At 45.9% G+C, this 20,831-nt stretch overlaps 1 protein-coding gene across 6 annotated transcripts in view; it reads left to right on the top strand.

Moving 5' to 3' along the window:
• The window catches only part of PARG (poly(ADP-ribose) glycohydrolase), a 2,316,516-nt gene that overhangs the window by 692,668 nt on the left and 1,603,017 nt on the right, over positions 1 to 20,831 (top strand). For all 6 annotated transcript variants that reach the window (XM_069610801.1, XM_069610798.1, XM_069610799.1 and 3 more), the window contains one exon: positions 12,981 to 13,055. In XM_069610801.1, coding sequence (XP_069466902.1) covers positions 12,981 to 13,055 — 75 coding nt within the window. The remainder of the gene's footprint in view (positions 1 to 12,980; positions 13,056 to 20,831) is intronic.

Here is a 20,831-nt window from a genome sequence, read left to right on the forward strand (position 1 = left end):
AAACATACAATCGGAAGGACCTCGGCACATGAGGGATTTTGGGTACACTATACGTCACGATAGGGATAGTGTTACAGGCACACCTATGCCGACGTTCCCTTTCGGTCCTCGAAAGACCCGATGCAATACTCCGCAGTTACAAATGGATGTCGTACCATATGGACAGCATGTGAACCTAAGCAGATACAATCATCAGAAATGCCATTACAGTGAGTAATGCATGTCTTATTCTTCCATGAGTCTTGAATTGCTTTAGTTTCTTGTCGTTCTTCTGTTGTCTATTTCATAAATTCCCATGGTGGTCTGGGAAGAGAGACACATTCCCAAACTTCATTTTCTATAGAAAAACCAGTTATGGCTAGTGTCCTCTGGATGCTGGACCATGCGGCATAGCATGCTGCCTTCACGTCATGCTGTCTTCATCATCATTTGGATTTGAAAGGCTGATAAAATCAATGAGGTATAATCTCAAACTGGCATCAGTTGATTCCGAAATATTTTACTTGTTGCCCATGGAAAAACTTCCTCCTGAGAAAAAGGTGCCATATCTATATATCACACGTTTAAACATGTAACTCCTTTTTATTTTTTAGTAATGAGTTGCAAAACATGACATTGGCAAAGTTTATATCACAGAAGTTAGCCTATATATCGAACATTTAATCTTTGTAAGAAGAAACAAAAAGAGAAGAGTAACTACCAAATATAAGTCAAAGCATCTAACTAAAACATATAGGGTTTAAATCAGCCTTCTGTAAATCAATATCTATATTCAAATCTCCACTAAAATTACATACAATGTTATTAAGTCATAGAAAATGTAAGTGGCCCCAAGCTCAGGAGCAACAAGGGTCAGAAGAAATTAGACCCACCAGCTCCACATGGACCTGTCCCCGGTACAAACAAAAGCACATAAATGCACAGTGATAATGCAGTGCGAAATTTCGCAACGATTCTGGTCGGTGTAAAGACTCCTTTTGAATAAAGTCAATAAGTGGGCTCTATGTTTTGTGAGACACCTGAGCGTATCCTCACACCTACTCCCCTTGGATCCTCTTCTCAGGTGGCAAGGGCAGGCCATTGCTTTTGGATCCCGACCCTGGAGGTGGAGAAGCGAGGGAGGATCACCTGGGTGGAGGGTCCTTGGCGATTGGGAAGAGGGGATCCTCAGGTGAGACATGGTAACCCCCTTTCCCTTATGAGGAGCAACCTAACCCTCCCCAAGCCTTTATGGGTTATTGCAAAACATCTCCCCACATCTCCCCTCATTCAACCTCCTATAGTTCTGGGACGAGGAGGAGGCGACTAGTAGTAGTGAACACTAGTAGTCATTTCACCACTCTAGTACTGAGACGAGGAAGAGGTCTACAGAGTGTTGTAAAAGTCAGGCGTGTCCCAAGTGCTCCACTACTTGCGAACAGTCGATTATAATTTGGAACTCACACCTGCAACCTGTCAAGTGGTTGCAGGTGTATAAAAAGGGAGGAGACCAGCAGCAACCAAACCATCAGGGAATCCTGTATGCGAGGAGACAGCCAAGGTGGGTCTTGCAGGACAGGAGAGCTAGGACATTGGCAGACGACCCCAAGGAACTGTGGAGCCCCAGGAGATGCGGTAAGGCCACAGGTGGGGGAGCATCATTGGTCGAAGGTTCGCAGCCAGAGCTGCAAACATAGAATAAAGAAGCAAGGTAACCGACAGTATCTGCAGAGACAAAGCGGAGCTGCCGGCGGGAGACGGAGAGAACACGAAGTGCGAGCAGGGCTCGCGTTTGAAGGAAACCGTGCAGGCGGAGCTGAACTGAAAGCACAGCAGCGGGAGGAGACGCCAGGGACCGGTGAGTGAAGAGGACAAATCATTCGAGCCGTGGCGCTCCTGGGTGCTGTGGGGAAACCAAAATGAATGCTGAATTAATGAAAAAGCATTTGCACGACAAAACAAACCCAAAGCCATGGGTTGAGAGAAAATTAAAGGACAAGATAATATACAAACAGCAGAGTAAAAGATCAGATATTGAATACCAAACTAAATAAGAGCTTTTGGCAAAGTTATGACCCGATGACAAGTGTATGTGAAACTCAGATGCTGCCTATTTGAAAGCGAAGTATGAGCCGTTTAAAACACAGAAGAAAGCAAGCATGGAAGATTGCGAGAGAGCATGAACGGTTATCAGGTAATATTATCCCCATATATATGGTCGCTGTATATAATATCGCCGGGAAAAGGTTGTGGCAATATTATATGGGTGACCATATATATAGGGACAGGGGCAGCCGAAAAAAAAGGGTTTGGGGGTTGCGGGGGTGTCCCCCGCATGTCCCATGCAATAATGTCCCCACAAAAAAACGGCCATTTTTCAGCGATATTTTTGCATGGCGATATTTTTGAGGGTACATTATTACATGGAACCCATGAAAGCAAGGTGGTAAAGCTAACAAAGCCACTGCAAAGCGACCTTTGCATAAATACTGTGTGGAAAGGCCAAACACTGGCAGAGGATATGTGACACATTGTGGCAAAGCCATGAGGTAGACGAGGAGAAACCAAGCTAATGTGAATCTTCACACAAAGCCAAGAGGCTGACAAGGAGAAGCCAAGTGAATGTGAACTTTAACACACGTACAGAAGAACCTGTGTGGGCTAGAGAGCCTAGGGTTCTTGGTTGTGTGACCTGTAACGGGTGGACTGTCTGGTCTGACAACTGCGCGTAGACCAGGGAACCCGAATTGTGAAAACCAAAGAAGTTGCTGAAGTGAAATAAGAGACAGCAATCTGATTGAACTGTTAAAAACCCCAGAAGGAGTGTGAAGTTGATTTGGAGCTTTTTTGAATATTTAAACATTGAGAATAAGTAGAAGTTGACTGTCTTAAAATTGGGGAAGGGAACCCCAAGGTTTTGTGGAACTCTCTTGACCTTGAGGAAGGGAACCCAGAGGATTTGTGGAACTATCCTGAACGTGGGAAAGGCATTTCCGAGACTGTTGTGGAACGAAGGGGAGCTGAAAAGTAAGCTAGAAGCTTAAAGAAGCTCAAATCTTTATTTTGAACACTATTTGTTTTATTGCTGACATCCCTATACATTGTTTAGCTTTAGTTGCAAGGGCAAGTATACGTTTTGGACATAGACAGACTTTTAAGTTGAACTTTCTGACTCGCACTTTCCTGAGTTTCTTTAGGTAGGGAAATCCCACCTTAATATAGGGCAAGTTAGGCCCTCATCCATACTTACATTTTAGTTAATAAACAAATTCTGTTTGAACTTTGAATCTGTTATCTGTGTCTTGCTTCATGACGCCTTCACAGAATGGACACAATTATTGAACTTGTCTTTTAGTGACTATATTAGTTCACGATGCTCACTTGGTGCCGATGTTTCCGCCAGAAAACATTAATAGCGACAATCCACCTTCCTCCACCAATAGGCAATAGAAATCCTTCCAGCAAAGGAATTTGGTGCATTAATCTACCAGTATGTGAAAGCAAAGGATATAGCTGATGGAAAAACCCATCTGGGTAATTGTCTCGACAAGAAAAATATTTCGACCAGAAAAAGATGCATCTTGGGACAGGACCACCAGAGGTGCATCTTGAAACCTAGTGCTCGACATTGCCACAAACAGTGAGGGGAATCCGATGGGAACATCCTGTGCAAACACCTCAGCCAGCCCAACACAGTAGCAGACAACCAGACTACAACTTCCTCCCGCCAGTCTTGACAGACAAATTCAACAACCTGATGAACAAAAGCATCAGAGCGGTCTCCCCAGCAGACCCCTGCCCACCACACGTCTACAAAACCATCCTTGCCCAGCCAACAGCAGCAGAATACTACCTCAACCACTTCAACCTCTCACTAGCAACAGGATCAGTCTCACAAGCCTTCATGTCGGCCTATATCAAACCGCTCATTAAAAAAAATACATTGTGAAACGTGGCAGACCTTACCAACTACCAACCAACTTCAAATATCCCAAACCCTGAAATGCCACTACAAAACTGTATCTACAAGCAAATCTTGAAGTATATGGAAAAGAACCAGCTGTTAGATCAGGGTGAAGTCGGCTTCAGACCCATCAAAGGAAGGGAAACTGCACTGCTATCCATCTGGGACAATCTAAAGATCAACGCTGACTCAAACACAAATTCAGCACTAATATTACTCCATCTCTCAGCAGCCATTGATACAATCAACCACAGCACCCTCATCAAAAGACTAGAAGATATTGGGATCGGCAACACAGCTCTCCTCTGGTTAAAATCCTTCCTAACAGAGAGAACAGAAACAATCTGGCTAGAGCCATTCAAATCATCACCTCGGAAAACAATATGTGGAGTCTGTGAGTGGTCAGAAATGAGAGACGGACACAAAGTTGTAATGTTTTCAACATTAGACATTTTATTAATATAAAAAGGTTTGAATAAAGGCCTTTCTGTCCGTATGCTAAAGAGTTTCCCTACTATTGAAATCACAACTAAAGATCAGTCCGTGACTTGTCGTCAAAAATAGGAAAACTGTCTTTGTGTCCAAAACATATATGACCCTCACACTAAAAATGAACAACAAAATGTGCAAGGTAAATATCTCTGCTTTAAATTCAGTAAAAAGTGTGCAACAACCAAATGTCTAAATCCAACAAAACAATCCTTGTATCCAGGGGATGATTCCCTTTCCCATGTCTGTTCCAGGTAGAATATTGAAAGGGTTCAGTCCAAACAATAGTTCTTTAATTGTAATTGGTTGTATATAACGCGCTTAAAGGGGTAGTCCAGCAAAAAATGTTATTTAAAAAATAGATAGGCAACATTAAAAAAGAAATACTAGCACTTTTTTTTTTAAACTTCCTATGTAAAATTTTGAGCTATTCAAGCTCAAAATTCGCAAAAGCAAGCACATGGGTGCATCCATTTTGTGAAATGGATGCCCGCCTGTGCTGGCTTTTGCTTTTGCGGCACTAATGAAGGAAAAGCCAGCCAGCTGTAGTAAACAAAACCTACCGCTGGGTGGCTTTTCCTTCATTGGTGCTATACGCGGAGGACGGGGACCGGAGACCAGAGCAGGAAAGCTGCAGCTGAATCTCGGTAAGTGCTATTTATTTTTTTAAAAAAATAAGCACTAGCTGTGTTTTTTTTTCTAAGTTTTCCAGGCTGGAGGAGCCCGCAAAACGTAGAAATAAAACTGCAGCTTTAAAAACGTATTTATGTTTGCGATCGCGCTACCGCACACATAAATACAACGTTATTGTGTTTGAAAACGCTGCGGTTTTTCTTTCCAAGTTTCTCAGGCTCCTCCGGCTCGGAGTAGCCTGAGAAACTCGGAAAGAAAAACCGCAGCATTTTCAAACACAACCGCGTTGTGTTTCTGCCTGCCTTGGCCATCACTTTGGGTCTCCGGTGCTCCCCGGAGACCCAAAGTGATAGCCTCGAGGAGCACCGGAGACCCAAAGTGAAAGCCAAGGCAGGCAGAAACACAAAGCGGTTGTGTTTACATGGCGCAGTGTTTCTGCCTACAGCTGATTTCCCATTTGGGGCTCTCGGGCTCCCCACGGGGGGCCCGAGAGCCCCAAATGGGAAAGCAGATTTAGGCAGAAACACAACCGCGTTGTGTTTCTGCCTGCTGTGGCTATCACTTTGGGTCTCCGGTGCTCCCCTATTGAAAACGCTGTGGTTTTTCTTTCCGAGTTTCTCAGGCTCCTCCGAGCCGGAGCAGCCTGAGAAACTTGGAAAGAAAAACTGCAGCGTTTTCAAACACAATAACGTTGTATTTATGTGTGCGGCAGCTTCAAAAGCGACCACAAACATAAATACAACGTTTTTAAAGATGCTCCTCCAGCCCGGAAAACTTAAAAAAAAAAAAAAAAAACGCAGCTAGTGCTTATTTAAAAAAATAAATAAATAGCACTTACCGAGATTCAGCTGCAGCTTTCCTGCTCTGGTCTCCGGTCCCCGTGCTCCGCGTACAGCACCAATGAAGGAAAAGCCACCCAGCGGTAGCTTTTGTTTACTACAGCTGGCTGGCTTTTCCTTCATTAGTGCCGCAAAAGCAAAAGCCAGCACAGGCGGGCATCCATTTCACAAAATGGATGCGCCCATGTGCTTGCTTTTGCGAATTTTGAGCTTGAATAGCTCAAAATTTTACATAGGAAGTTTAAAAAAAAAAAGTGCCAGTATTTTTTTTTTTAATGTTGCCTATTTATTTTTTAAATAACATTTTTAGCTGGACTACCCCTTTAATACACATAAGTTTCAAAGCGCGGATCCAGGGATCGAACCTGTGTTGCTCCACATCGTCTTGCTTCCAAGGTGAGCGTGTTACCCCTGAGCTATCCTCCCGGCCCCAAGACTGTTAGAAATGTCTCTTTCACATATGCTTCATTGAGATGATGAAAAAAATGGTGGTTTTAAGGATGGCAAAAGTGTCTCTTTCACTCAACTGTTTATTAAGGACGGTCTGCTGGTGTACTCTCCTGCCAGGAACCCTCTTCACAATGTCTTTTCTGTTCACAAACTCTGGATGGATTACCTGGTGTACTCCCCGACCAGGAATCCTCCTCTGGGTTTGGTAGGTCCTCTGGTATATTCTCCTTCCAGGTATCTTTCCCCTAAAGGCTCACTGCCTGATGCACTACGTTCACCAGGTCTTTTAAAACTCTATCATTTCTCTTTCTCTTTAAGTAACACATTTGTATTCCTTCACTGTTTATACTCGATTCGCTCCAGGTTACACTTGTTCCAACTTGCCCCATATTGGCATCCCTTATATGGAGACCTGTTCAAGTTTTGATTGTTGGCTTCATTCTTGGCATTCATTTGCTTGTGGCAATACTTTTTCCAATCTTCCCTATATTGACTTTTCATATATGAAGATGTATACAGATCTTGCATTTCAATTGCTTCATTATAGTTAATTTGCTCATGACAACATTTACTACAGTTTTCTCCATATCGACATCTCTTATATGGAGACTTGTGTAAATTCAGTCTTTCTGTGTCACTTATTTCATATTTAAAGTAAGTTACCAATCGCGCCTTGAAACACTTGTGTATAGGCGCGTTATAAATGCCATATCATATCATATAATTCTTAGTAAGCCTGTCGGCACGTCCGCGACTCCCAATGCTCTTGGGCAGACTCACTGGTGTTTGCTGGTATGTCCGACCCTTGGCCTATGGCTGCAGCCATGTTCGTGCTTTGGGGAAGCATTGCCTGCTTTGCAGACCCCCTCGTGGTTCTCCTGTTGGCTTCTCCGTCCTCTGCCAGTGGAACTGTTGCTTTTCACCCTGACTGCGTCCTTGCCAGCCTCTCTACTGCTGCTGGCTCGTCAACGGCTCTGATTCTCCTGATCTCTCGCCTTCCCAGAGGGAAGCACCTGCTTTCCTCCACAGAGTTCACTCGTGTGTGTCGGACTTTGGTTCTGCTTCTGGCTGTGCCCGCTCTGCATCTCTCCTCTCATCTTTCACTGCTTTCAGGAAAAAGGCACCCCATTTTTAAATATCCTGCACAGCTGATGGGCATAACAACAACATGCATGCACACTGGTGTTTCTTCTGCTCCACGTTAACTCCTTTCTCCTTTTCTTCTTCTGAGTACTGAAGGTTTTATGGGAGTTATAGTTCAGATGAGTTTTAGACCTTTTAAAGCTTTTTTGCTTTAGGTTTTTGTTCACATCTAAACCAACATTAACAGGAGATGTTAAGTGAGCATTATGTACATATGAAGTGGGAATGGTATCTTGGTCAGATTGACAATATGCCATCAGTACTTCAGAGGTTGTAGTTTCAGGGGGGATACTGTGTCTCTTCCATTAGATTCATCACTTCCTCCCGATAATCGTCCCCTCCCACATGATCCTCCCTCATAATGCCACCCCCAGGGTCAGTATCGGGTAGCGACTGCTCTCCCCTGGCCATGTGGAAGGAGATCATCACCTGTGAATCAGTGATAACTTTGAAGGATTCATCACAAGTCCCACAGGGATCCTCGTAAGCACCTTTAGTCTTTAACGTCTACAAGATCCCCCGTCAGGCTCATAAAAAAACATGGGCTCACCTGCTACAGCTCTGCAGACAACACCTAAATCATATATATAATCAACGCCAGTGAACAGTAAAACCCTACACTAACCAACTGCCTCATTAAACTAAACAAATGGATGAGCACCAAAAGCCTCAAACACAACCCGGACAAAACCAAAATCATGATTACACTTAAGACTTGGCAAACAAGCAGCACATTCCATGGCCCCCTGAGCTAGGCAACTCGCCAGAACCATCCAAAGTGATATTAAATGTTGGAATCCTAATGGACGAGCTAACACTAGAAACATAAGTAAACGCGATAGTTAAATACTTCTTCCACCTACACGCGATAAAGAAAATACTTCTCTTCTCCTTCACACACAGAACACCCGCCATCATCTCTCTTGTCTTATCAAGTATAGACTATGCCGACATCATCTACCTCGGAATGCTAGAATACCTGTTGAGGAAGCTACAACGAATACAGAATGCAGCTGCAAGACTGCTCCTTAAACTAAAAAGAAGAGAGCACATAACACCAGCACTGAGAACATTACATTGGCTGTCAGTCAAAAAACATATCTTCAGAATGCTCAACATAACGCACAGAGCGATCAACGGCCAAAGAGCAGAATTCATACAGGAGAAAATCACCATCTACAAATCAACACGATCACTAATATCTGGCAATGACATCCTCTTCGAAATAAACAATACTCAAAATATAAATTCGGAGGATCAGCATTCTTCTGCATAGCAATGAAACTCTGGAACTCACTCCCAAACGAACAACAGAGGATCACCTCAAGTTCAGGAAGCTATTAAAAACATGGCTTTTTAACACTCTGAGCTAAAGTATATTTCGAAGCAAAAAAAAGAACCCGCCCACCACATAGCGAGAGAACTCCACGAAAATGAACCTCACAAAAATCAACCATAAACCCACCATGGTACCAGACAGATTGAGCAAAAGGGCCAATCCATCGCCAAAAAGAAAAGGAAATACCAGCTCTGACCAACCTTACTAATAACTCTCTAACTTCCTAACACTCAGAATATAAAGCTGTATTTATGTTTCAACAAACTTGAAGATCGCTTTAGAATTATTTATACCAGCCGAGCGCAACCAACTAGCACCAATTCGCAATAGGTTCCATTACATAACTAACTTGACACAGACCGTTGACATAAGACACTGAAACTACAAACCCTCTTCCACCCCTTCACAACACCCAATACACACTGGAAACGCCCGAGCCGCTAAGAGAAGGTTTCTGGTCATGTGCAACATGCTGACATGCATAATGTATATCTAATTCATTCAGGCCAAACAGGATTAGAAGGGTGTCTGGGGCCTTTCAATATTATCTATCTCCTTCATCCAGGACAAAACGTCAGACCAAAAGAAACGCACTAGGGGACATTCCCACCATACATGCCATTATGAGTCAATTTCTGTACTTCCCCGCCAGCAAAGTGCGTTCACCCTTAGGTACATTTTGGCTAGTCTCTGTGGCATTAGATTCCAACATTGGAACATTCTGTAATTGTGCATCTTGTTGGACCTGTCTGCGGCTCTGGACCTAGGGGGGGACCCCGCTGGCACCTTTGTCCCAGGGCCTGGATTCCCTTCGGTCTATGAAAGGGGGGGTGGCAATGACGATGATGACGCCCTGGACGATGAACCCTATGCATCCATTATGGCCCCAGGAGTCAGGTGTGCTAGCAGAGGTGTTTGGGAAGCGCACCACAATCCGGTCTGCCATTCCTTTCCAGAAGTATGTTCTGCATGTGGCGCGAACAGCCTGGGAGAAGCCTGGGGCCAACGCACAGATGAACAAGAAGTTGGACAGCAGGTTTAGGCTTACGGACGGGGAACCAATCCTCTTTGCCTCCCACCTGCAACTGCATTCCTCAGGGGTGGCTGCAGTCTCCTTGTATTCTCAACCATCGTCCTCCTCGAGAGACACCTCCAGTTGCCTCTTTAAGGAGGACAAAGTCCTTGAGTCTTTGGGAAAGCGCTGTTATTCCATCTCAGGACTCCATCTGCGGCAAGCCAACACAAGCAAATTCTTGGATGCGGCTAACCAGAAGCAGTGGTGGGAGCTTGGCGAATTTCTGCCCACCTCTCTTTCAAGGCCGGTCTGGCAGATGCCGGGCCATTGTGCAGGACCTCATGGAGACTTCAGCCTCCCACATCGATACAGCCAGCAGAGGGCTGTGCCTTGGGGTCGAGATGAGAGGGACGGCATGTATGCATGTCACTAAGTTTTCATCTGATGTGCAGGAACAGATCCTGGCTCTGCCCTTAGAGGGCGTGGACCTTTTTCATTCGTCAACCGGTGACAAGTTGACAAAGAAGAAAACCTCCAATCAAACCTCCAAGTCCTTGGCCGTCCTGACGAAACCAGTTTGGAAATCCTTCCCTCGGTTCCAGGGCAGGTCAGAGTTGAAGCCCTGTGCTTTCTCCGGCTTCAAGGGGTTTCTGGAACCACGGTACACAGAGACCTAACAGGTCACCCAGCGACAACAGGAGGAAGCAGCAGAGGACATTGTGCTGGTTTTTCCGCTCCCCCTCCTTTGCCCCCGCCTTTTATGCAAAGAAGCAATGACATCAAGGTCAGGGAACACAACTCACCTGTGGGGGGCCATTTGGCTTTGTTCCAGGATACCTGGAAGTGTCTTTTCAGCAACCCGTGGATTCTATCCGTACTCTCCAGTGGTTTCTGTCTTCCTCGTCCTTTGCCTCTACCATCCTCTCCTCCTCTTCGTCAGATTGGGTTCGTGGGTCTTTTTACGGGAGATCCTTTCTCTCTTTGAGATGCAGGCGATAGAACCGTCTCCTCTTATAGACATGGGCTCCGGTTACTATTCCAGGATTTTTGCGGATCCCAAGAGCAGCCAGGCTGTTCTGAGGATTGTCCTGGACCTGTAATTTCCTTTCCTCACCTTCCCCCAGAAGCTCAATGTCTCTAGAGCTCTGGTTCTCCCTACGCTAGACTACTGCAATAGCCTTTTCCTTAATCTACCCTCTTCTTCTCTACGACCCCTCCAGCTAATCCTGAATAGGGCTGCAAGACTTATGCTTGGCCAGAAGCTCAAGGACTGAATCTCTCCAGCCCTAAAAACTCTCCACTGGATCCCGTTTGCTGCAGGGATCAAATTCAAATCCCCTCTGCATCATCCACAAGGCTGTCTGAGGTCGGGGACCACGCTACCTACAACTAGTTCTCACTAAATACTCTCCCTCCAGATCTTTATGTTCCTCTGACACCAGCTCTGTGTGTTAAGCGTATCTCCAAACAGCAAGCTGGGGGCCGATCTCTTTCCTCAGCAGGCTCTCTCCTATGGAATAGCCTCCCCCTTCCGCTTGTTCTTGAGCCGGATCTCCTCAAATTCCGGAAGTTCCTCAAGACTTTCCTTTTCAACTTCTCCTTCCCTTCCTCCCTCCTCTGTTAAATCCCACATTTGCTGGGATTGGTGACCAGGGCCCTTATGTGTCCTCCTGGGTCCTGGCAGTCCACACTGAATCGCCTACAGCCTCCACCCCTCCCAGCACTTTGCCCTGCCACCCACCGGCCTATGTCACCGCAGGCCTGCACTTACGTATTTTGGCGGCTGACCACTTCACCTATGCACTTACTAGCTCACTCACTAGTTCTTCCCTCTTGATACACCTAGCACTTATCCCCATTCCGTCATCCCTTCTCTCCCTCTGCACTTGCACGTTCTGAATGCTCACATAGCCTAGTAGGTCCACCTCAATCTTTCATTGTTGTATTTGTTCTTCATTCCCATATACTCTCACTGTTGCCCTGTGAGCACTTTGTAGCACAATTTACTTGTTGTATAAGCGCCTTACAAATGCACAATAAAATAAAATATAAAAAATAGATGTAACCAAAAAGCTGCAAAAGGAAAAGTTATAAGGATACAAAGTATCCTAACTTCACGCTTACAGTGATTTGTGTAGTTGTAACAATACAAGAAATGCAAAGAGAGAGATTTAGGGCCTCATTATAAGTACGGCAGTGCAGGAAAAAACGGCAGTAATGCAGTGGTAACTCATTACTAGTGTATTAATTCTGCATTACTGCACCACACCTCTGGTGGTGTGGCGGAGGAAAACCCTTCAGCAAAATGCTGGTGGTAATTTGGCGGCCTTACCGCCAAAAATGTGTGAAATTACCACCAGTGGTAATTATGACAAAATCCCAATGAATAGGGACTAAAACCACCATTCACTACTTTTAATCCGGCTGTAATTTCGCCAGACCAAATGGCAGCAATGGTAATTCCGTTTGGCGGATTTACCACCGGAATACTGCCAAACTTGTCATTCGGCCAATAGTCTCTCAGTACTGATAGTCTTATGGACTGATCAGTTTCCCATAAGAATGAGAAAAAGGACAAAAGAAGTAAAGCCTAAAGCTGTACTTACTTCTAAAAAGTGTTGTCAGGAGTCAAAACAAAGTCAAAAGAAAGGGTGTCCTGAAGAAGTCTATAGGAGGAAAGCAGCAAAAAGAAAATCTTTCCTAACACAGGTGAGGGATTGTATTACTGGTCTTACTTATGAGAACTGTTCAATCGTCTGTGGGGTGCTTATGTAAACATAACTGGTAAGGTTTGTGTTTATATAACTGCTTGCAATAAAATCTTAAAAAATGAAGTAAAAGTCCACATTAAATCGGATGTAAATGGCTCCCTGGTCTTTGGAGTTCTGCTTTTCAGCATCATAACCAGGCAACCTGCTTTAGAACTTGCTGGCAGTTAGTGCACAAATATAATATCGTAAAAGATGAGTGACTTTGTTTTTGAGACTTATAAAAGGAAAACCAGCTTCTGGGGGGTGATAACCAAATTGGGCATTCGAATTCCTAGCAAATTAATCTGATGTTATAGGATAAAAAGGACCTTGAAATATTAATATGTTTTGTTTTTGTTTTCCCCTCTGCCCCCAAAAGGATGCCATTCTGACCTACAATGTCGGCTATGCCAAGAAATGGGATTTCACTGGCCTCACTAAGTTTCATGATGAGGTAAGCAGATCATTTTCTAAACTATTTTCTTATTTTATAAATCATTATATGTGTATATGGGATCAGTTCATTTAAAGAGTTCAAAATGCCACCTCTGCTATGTTGGAAAAACTAAAGCAAACCCATATGAAATTAAAGTTGAATTTTGCTGTAAAAACGAATGGTACATTTGGTACAGGCTAAGGGGAAACAAATATCCCTAAACCGGTGATGATGAGGGGTGGTCCTTCCTGTCAGATGTTTCGGTGTTCTCAGTGTATGAAGGTACATAACTCACAAATGTACCACTTATTTAATTGGAAAGGCTCCAGTCATGGCTAGGTAGGGCCAGTAAGATCGTCGACCCCGCCGCCCCACCCCGGCCCAGCTTCCCCACTTGAACCCCATGGGAAGATCTTGGGGTGGTAGTTTCCATATCTTCACCCATAATACAGTATATTACTGGGACAATGCAGTTTCTCAAAAGGGGCGAGTTTACGGCTGGATCAGTTGTCCCTTGCTAGGGTAATACTATTTCCCTCTTGGCCATTATCAGAAAGGAAGACGAGCCTTAAACTTTTGAACCTTTACCTCAAGGAAATGCTGCTTTCCTTTGAAGACTGCAAAAACATTTAAAGTGGTTTATCTGATAGGTTTGGCTCTTCCCAGATTCTCCACCGGATTACCATTGCCCAAATACGAGCAGCCGGCACACGTCCAATTACACCACTAGTGTTTATGATTTTGTCCAACATTAAAAAGTCTCCGTTTCCAAATTAAATAATTTTTTAGATAAAGTGGATACTACTGAGACGCTCTGTTATGTGCCTAAATAGGCACACTTGGGATTGCTCCCGTATTCAGGCTTTTGGGGCTGCATTTGGTCGAAATCACACAAAATCTCCAGATGCACCACAAATCGTGAGTGCTCATATAAAACTTGTTACAGATGGTACTCCCCTCTTCAATCTCATTAAATGATTTTCTGTTGTTCTACGTGGTTCTGGAAGAACTGAGGATAGTTGGAACCTTGGCACATGTGTGATAATCGATATTTTGGGAGGAGGGTCTTGCTAGAATAAAAGAAATACATGGAATGCAGCCTCCCATGAACCAGGTGGTACTAATTCTGGGAGAATTAAGAGTGGCTTTTTCCAGTGTGTATCACTAAGCCTACTAGTGCCTACTAGGGGATGGGTCGGAGCTGTTCCATGCTTTTTTGCACCTTAGCACAGTGTTTTACCTAGTGCCAATGAGTAAAGTTTGGGGAAATGTTTGTAATATAGATATTTCACAGAACCTTCTATTATGACACATTAAGAGTACAGAAGGGCACATGCCTTGATAGAAGAGGAAATGCTACTGTGAGCTTTCATTAACCTGTAAGGTCAGTCAATGATGTGCTCTAGCTCTCCTTTTATTTATTTTGTACATCAACAGGTTGGAGAGTTATTTAATAAGGAAACTTCTGATGTACCAAAAATTGCTCATAGCTCGGCTCCATTATTACTTTTTACTGATGATGGGATTTTGCTGGCTGAAACTAAGTGTCTGTTAATTTGTCAATTGAGGGGACTTTTAACTTTTCTGCTATTTTTAAAAAAATGGTTTATTAAATCTCGGGAGGATAGCTCAGCGGCAACCTGCTCCCCTTGGAAGCAAGACGACACGGAGCAACATAGGTGCAATCCCCGGTTCCGCGCTTCGAAACCTCTGGGTATTAAGAGCGTTATAAATAACCTATCATATCATATCATATCATAATTGTTGTTATAGTTGACAATTTTGAGTATACAATCAACTTTTCAACTATTTACGCACCTTTTCTCATTTTGAAAACGATCTTGCATAATCTTAAGTTTAAAACACAAAACATTACAAAGGGTAAATAAAACTTAGTCATTTTAAAAAGAAGAGCAGAAATTGTATACAACTTTGGTTATTAAAGTATTAACAGAGAGAAATGTTTATACCATTTCAAACATAGGGATCTTCCCTTTTTAACCGCTTAATTTACAATCAACCTAAATTTAGTCAGGACAAAAATTTTACAATTGCCATTTTCACTTTCAATGTCCTTGTTTGAAATAACTGCGTCCAGAGCTGGTCTCGGGTAAGTAGTCTAAAATCTTTAAAATAGGGTTTCAAGCAGTGATTGTGTTTTGTCCTTAAGTTTGTATAGTCGACCAGAAAATGTTTTACTTTTTCACATTGTTCAGCATGACAACAAAATCTACATGCATTTGTTCCATTCGGACTTAATATTCGCCTCAATAGAATTTCCCTTATTAACCACACATTCAGTCTAAAGAGTAAAAATGCTTGTCTGTGCAAGGGGTTTGGGAATTTAAGCAAATATTGCTCCGTTGTTCGTACTTTCTTTGGAGTAAAAGGGTTATTAGAAAATTACTTATAGAGCAAAGAATGTTCAATTGTGACAATCCAATCATGTTCCCACATTTTGCGCTTTGCTCTGGTGGGGTTTGTAAGTAATAACTCCTCCGAGATATCAGCATCAGTCATGATATTTTTGATGTTTCTTCCACTCAGGCAAAGGGATATTTGAGCCATTCAAGTAGTTGGCCAATGTTTGGAGTACAGATTCTGGCCTATCACTCGGGCAACATTTCCTATACAATGATAGCATTTTCCAATTATACATGTTATTGAGTGATAGCAAGCCTAGTTCGTATCTAAGGATACACATCGGTTGAGATTTTGGTACAGCTAGTACGGATTTCCAGAATGAGCCCTCGAGCTTCAACCAGAATGATTTTGGTTTAAAAGGTTTGTTTCGAAGGGATTGTGTCCTCCGGCGTAATCCACATGTTTGACAGTAACTACCACAGCTGTGCTGCTTCGGAAAACTTTTTCGGCATAGGCGTCCTGCGTTGATGATGTCGATACGCTGTCCCTCGAGGGCCTCCGTCGATGGTCGACGTCACCGGATGTTATATCTAGGATGCATGACGCCCATAGCCTCAGTTCTGTTTTTTCCACGACCATGTTCGCTTCGGAATCTCGGCGCGCCTCGGTTCTTCTTACATTGTTCATGATGTCTTTGTCTTCTTCTACCCCGAAGTCGGTCTTCAAAAAGTGTCAGGACTGCGGTTCCAAAATGTCCATTACGGACCCGCACGACTTTTGCCTCTGGTGCCTCAGTGAAAGTCACGCCACCGACGATTGCGATGACTGCCAGTCCCTAACTCCGAAGGCCTTGCGGGAGCCGAAGAAGTTGTTGTCGGCAGGTAGGGTTTCTAAAACCCATAAATCGAAATCTACTGGTCTTTTGGCCGATGATTCGAGGGGCGACTCTCCGTGTCGGCATAAGTCCAGGGGGTCTGGGTCTCGAAGTGGGTTCCGCCATTCCTCTGCCTCTTCAAGGCATTCACGGAAGCGCCGTCAGCTGTCGCCTTCCCCGTCCTCATCGGAGGACTCTGCCAGACGGCGGGTATCTTGTCCCACAAAACACTCGTCGCCGGCCGAATGGGATTCATTCCGCCAGCAGATGATGGCGATTTTCGAATCGCAAGGCACCGTTCTGGCGTGCCTTCGAGAGAAGCCGGCAAGGAACGAGCTAGGGCCACCACTCGCACGCCTTCGGGCTCGGGCGGTCGGCACGATCATCGGGAGCCGTCGAGGTCATGATCGGACAAGGGTGATCGCCATAGCTGTGCCAGGTCCAGGTCCCGGTCCTTGACATCCTCGAGACCATCGGAACCTGTGAGGCCTTCTAAGAAGGCATCGGCGCCATGTCCGTCGAGGGACTCTCTCGAGGCTCTGGCTTCGAAGAAGTCGTCGATGCCATCGGCGCTGCAGCTGTCGAGGGACACGCTCGGGGCTCCTGCCTCAAAGCCGTTGTCAAAGTTGTTGACAGCGATTCCATCGGCCCCCTCGACGCCTTTTGAGGTGAATTTACCGGAGTTGCCCCAGAGGGCTGTGGAAGCTCTGAGAAAGGCTCTCTGAAAGTCTGTGAGGCCTGTGTTTGAGCCCTACTCTGTTCCTCCTCCCAGGGTGGATTTGTTCCAACCCTTGGAGTAGATTTCAGAGGTGGAGGAAGGGTCTGATGAGGAGGGGGGTTATGCCTCCTGAGGTTCCTGATGACCTGTTGTCTGGTCATAGCCAACTGGAAGACCTTTGTCAATCCTTACATGACGCCAGTGGTCTTGATACCTCTCCGGAGGTTGAGTTTGGTAGGCCTGAGCCTGGCATACATGCCGAATCCTCGTATAGGCGTCTCATGTCAAGGGTGACTGAGTACTTGGGTTGGTCTGCTCCACCTGTTGATTTTCTGCAGGATGATCTGACAGATATCTTCGACCAAGGTCCACCCACTGACCCGGTGTTGCCATTTCATATGGCTTTGCAAAGAAGGGTGGCGGCGGCTTGGACTGCTCCGGAGAGTCTCCTGGCAGTGAATAAGTAGCTTCCGAAAAAATACTGTCCAGCCAGTGGTGACCCCTGCTACTTGTCAACGCACCCTACTCCGGAGAGTTTGGTGGTACAGGCGCTATGGCCCCAGCAAAGCAGGCTGCGTACCCTACAATCCCTCCTGATAGGGACGACAAGCACCTTGATGGTTGGGCGAAGAAGGTATTTTCTTCTGGTGGTATGGCTTTAAAGGCAGCCAACTCAGTTTGTGCCCTGACAAGATTCACTCACACTCTGTGGAATTGTGTGCCGTTGGCAGCTGAGCATATTTCTGAAGGGGAGGAACGGGATGGTTTTCTAGCCCTCGTGCAAGATGGCAAGGATGCCATTTGTGAATCCATTCAATCGGGTCTGGACATGGCAGACTGTGTCAGCCGGTCCATGGCGGCGAGCACCGTGATACACAGGTTTGCGTGGTTGTGGAAGTCGGGGTTTGCTCCGGATGTGCAATCCCGGCATCTCAACATGCCCTTTGATGGTATCCATCTTTTTGGCAGCAAGGCTGACGAGAGCCTTGAGAGGTTGCAGACCTCCAAAACTGCAGCAAAGTCTTTGAGCGCTGCAGTACGCCAACCTCCGCCTTTTTATCCTAGGGGACAGCAATGGAGGGGAGGTTCCTTTCGGTACTACTCTTCCTTTGGTAGATCTAGATGAGCTGCCAGTCAAAGGGGCCACTGTAGGAGTATCAGAGGTGGAAAGCAAGGTACTCGAGGTGCCAAAGCCGCTCGGACAGTTGCCTCTTTGCCCTCAGGCACTGCCGCAGCAGCCCAGTCATGAGGCCATGTCCCATGGTTCGCCGGTTGGGGGAAGACTGGCGCAGCATCTTGTAGAATGGCGTGCCATTACTTCAGATGTGTGGGTTCTGGAGATCATAACCCACGGCTACTGTCTTCCTTTCCGGCAGAGGCCTCGCGACAATCCACCGGGGAAGCTCTCTTTGAAGCGTCCGGATCTGCTCCTTGTGCAGGAAATCCTGTCCCTGCTGGAGAAAGGCGCCATAGAACTGGTGCCTGTAGCGGAGAGGAACAAGGGATGGTATTTCCCATATTTTTCGATCCCGAAAAAAGACAGAGGCTTGAGACCCATCATGGACTTGCGTGGTTTGAACAAGCACCTCAGGAAGGACAAGTTCAAGATGGTAACTCTTTCTCAAGTCCTCCAGGCCCTTTAATTTCAGGATTAATTGTTGTCTCTCGACCTCAAGGATGCTTACTTCCATGTGCCGATTCATCCCAATCGCTGGAAGTACCTGAGGTTCGCGGTTGGCGACCCGCATTTTCAGTTTCAGGTCCTGCTGTTCTAATTGACCTCCGCCCCGAGGGTCTTCACCAAGCTGATGGTGGTGGTGGCAGCGTATCTTTGGAAGGGGGGGATTCACGTCTACACTTACCTGGACGATTGGTTGATCAGGGTGCACCCTCCCGAGCAAGTCCTGGATCATCTGTACGTCACCTGCCACTCCCTTCACAAGCTGGGCTTCTCCCTCAATTTAAAGAAGTCTCATTTGACACCTATCAAGCGGCTCCAGTACATCGGAGCAGTGCTCGACAAGTCCCTGGTGTAGTATTCGCCGCCCCAGGTGAGGGCTCATCACATTCTGCAGATGGTGGACACATTTCAACGTGCCCAGAGTCTCCCGGCGTTCGAGTTCTTGAGGTTGCTCGGCCTCATGGCATCCTGCATTTCCTTGGTGCCAGAGGCCAGGCTACGGATGTGATCTCTGCAGTGGGCTCTCAAAATGCAGTGGTCACAGTTCTCCGGCAGGATGTCTGATCCCGTTCAGATTGCACCCTCGGTCGCACAGGATCTTATGTGGTGGGCCATCGAAGGCAATCTGAAGGGGGGCTCCATTTTGGCAACCTTGACCGGAGATAACAATTGTGATTGACGCATCCCTCACGGGTTGGGGAGCTCATGCCAACGAGCTGACGGCCAGCGGCCGTTGGTCTCCGTCAGAGTCCAGACTCCACATCAGTCTGTTAGAGCTGCGGGCTGTCAGGCTAGTCCTGAAGGCTTTTCTGCCATCTGTGCGGGGGAAGAATGTCCTGATTATGACGGACAATACAGTGGCCATGCACTACCTCAACAAAAAGGGGGGGGCAGGGTCACTCCCGTTGTGCAGGGAGGCGATGCAGCTCTGGGCCATTCAACATGAAATTTCGATCTTAGTTCATCTGGCCGGAGACGAAAACGCGGCGGCGGACGCTCTAAGCAGGCAGAGCATGGTATCTCACGAGTGGGAGCTGGCTCAGGAAGTTCTTTTGGAGATCTTCGCCCTTTGGGGAACCGCACAAGTGGATCTCGTATCCACCAGTGTCAACCGGAAGTGCGAAAGATTCTGCTTGCGGGAATTTCCTCCAAGAGGAGCCTTAGGGGGCATGTTCATAGTGGAGTGGTCCTTCCCACTGCTGTACGCGTTCCCTCCAGTCCCCGTCATTCCGCAGGTGTTGCAGAGGTTACAGAGGTTCGGTTCCCGGATGATCCTCATTGCTCCGGCATGGGCCAGGAGAGCGTGGTACCCGGACCTTCTCGACTTGTCCATCTGCCCTCCACGTTGTCTTCCCTACCGAGACGATCTGCTCTCACGGGAGGGGGGGCGAGTTCTCCATTCAGTGGTCAAGTCTCTCAGCCTTCATGCTTTGCATCTGAAAGGCTGAGATATAAGGATTGGGACCTCCCCGAAGACGTGATGGAGGTGTTGCTTTTGGCCAGAAGGCCCGCAATGAAATCCCTGTACCGTTGCCGTTGGAGAAAATTCTGCGACTGGTGCAGGGTACAGAATGGATCCTTTCCAATGTTCCATTCCTTTGGTTTTGTCTTTTTTGCTTTCTTTAGCCCACTAGGGCCTGCAAGTAGGTACAATCAAGGGTTAAATGGCGGTGCTGTCCATATTTAAGCGCTCGTCTGAGGAATGTTCTTATTTTAAAATCCATTTGATAATCTCAGTTTCTAAAAGAGCTAACTAATGTGTTTCCACCATCGCCTTTCCAAGTGCCGGGATGGGATTTGAATTTGGTTTTAAAGTTCCTAATGGGAGCTCCGTTTGAGCCCTTACATTCTTGTCCATTGTGACTATTGTCCTTTAAAACTGTATTTTTAGTTGCGGTTACTTCCGCACGCAGAGTGAGTGAGTTGCAGGCACTTTCCGCCAAACCACCCTTCACTGTGTTCCATAAGGATAGGGTTGTCCTTAGGGTGCGTCCTTCCTTTCTTCTGAAGGTTGTGTCGGAATTCCATCTGAGCCAGAAGGTAATTTTTCTGGCATTCTGTCCTCCTCCACATCCTGGTAAGGAAGAGGAGAGGCTCCATAGGTTGGACCTTAGGAGAACTTTGAGTTTCTATCTCTCATGGATGTCCTGGGCCAGA

This window comes from Ambystoma mexicanum, chromosome 8, assembly GCF_040938575.1.
Source record: "Ambystoma mexicanum isolate Mex_15411 chromosome 8, UKY_AmexF1_1, whole genome shotgun sequence".
NCBI classification, from domain to species: domain Eukaryota; kingdom Metazoa; phylum Chordata; class Amphibia; order Caudata; family Ambystomatidae; genus Ambystoma; species Ambystoma mexicanum.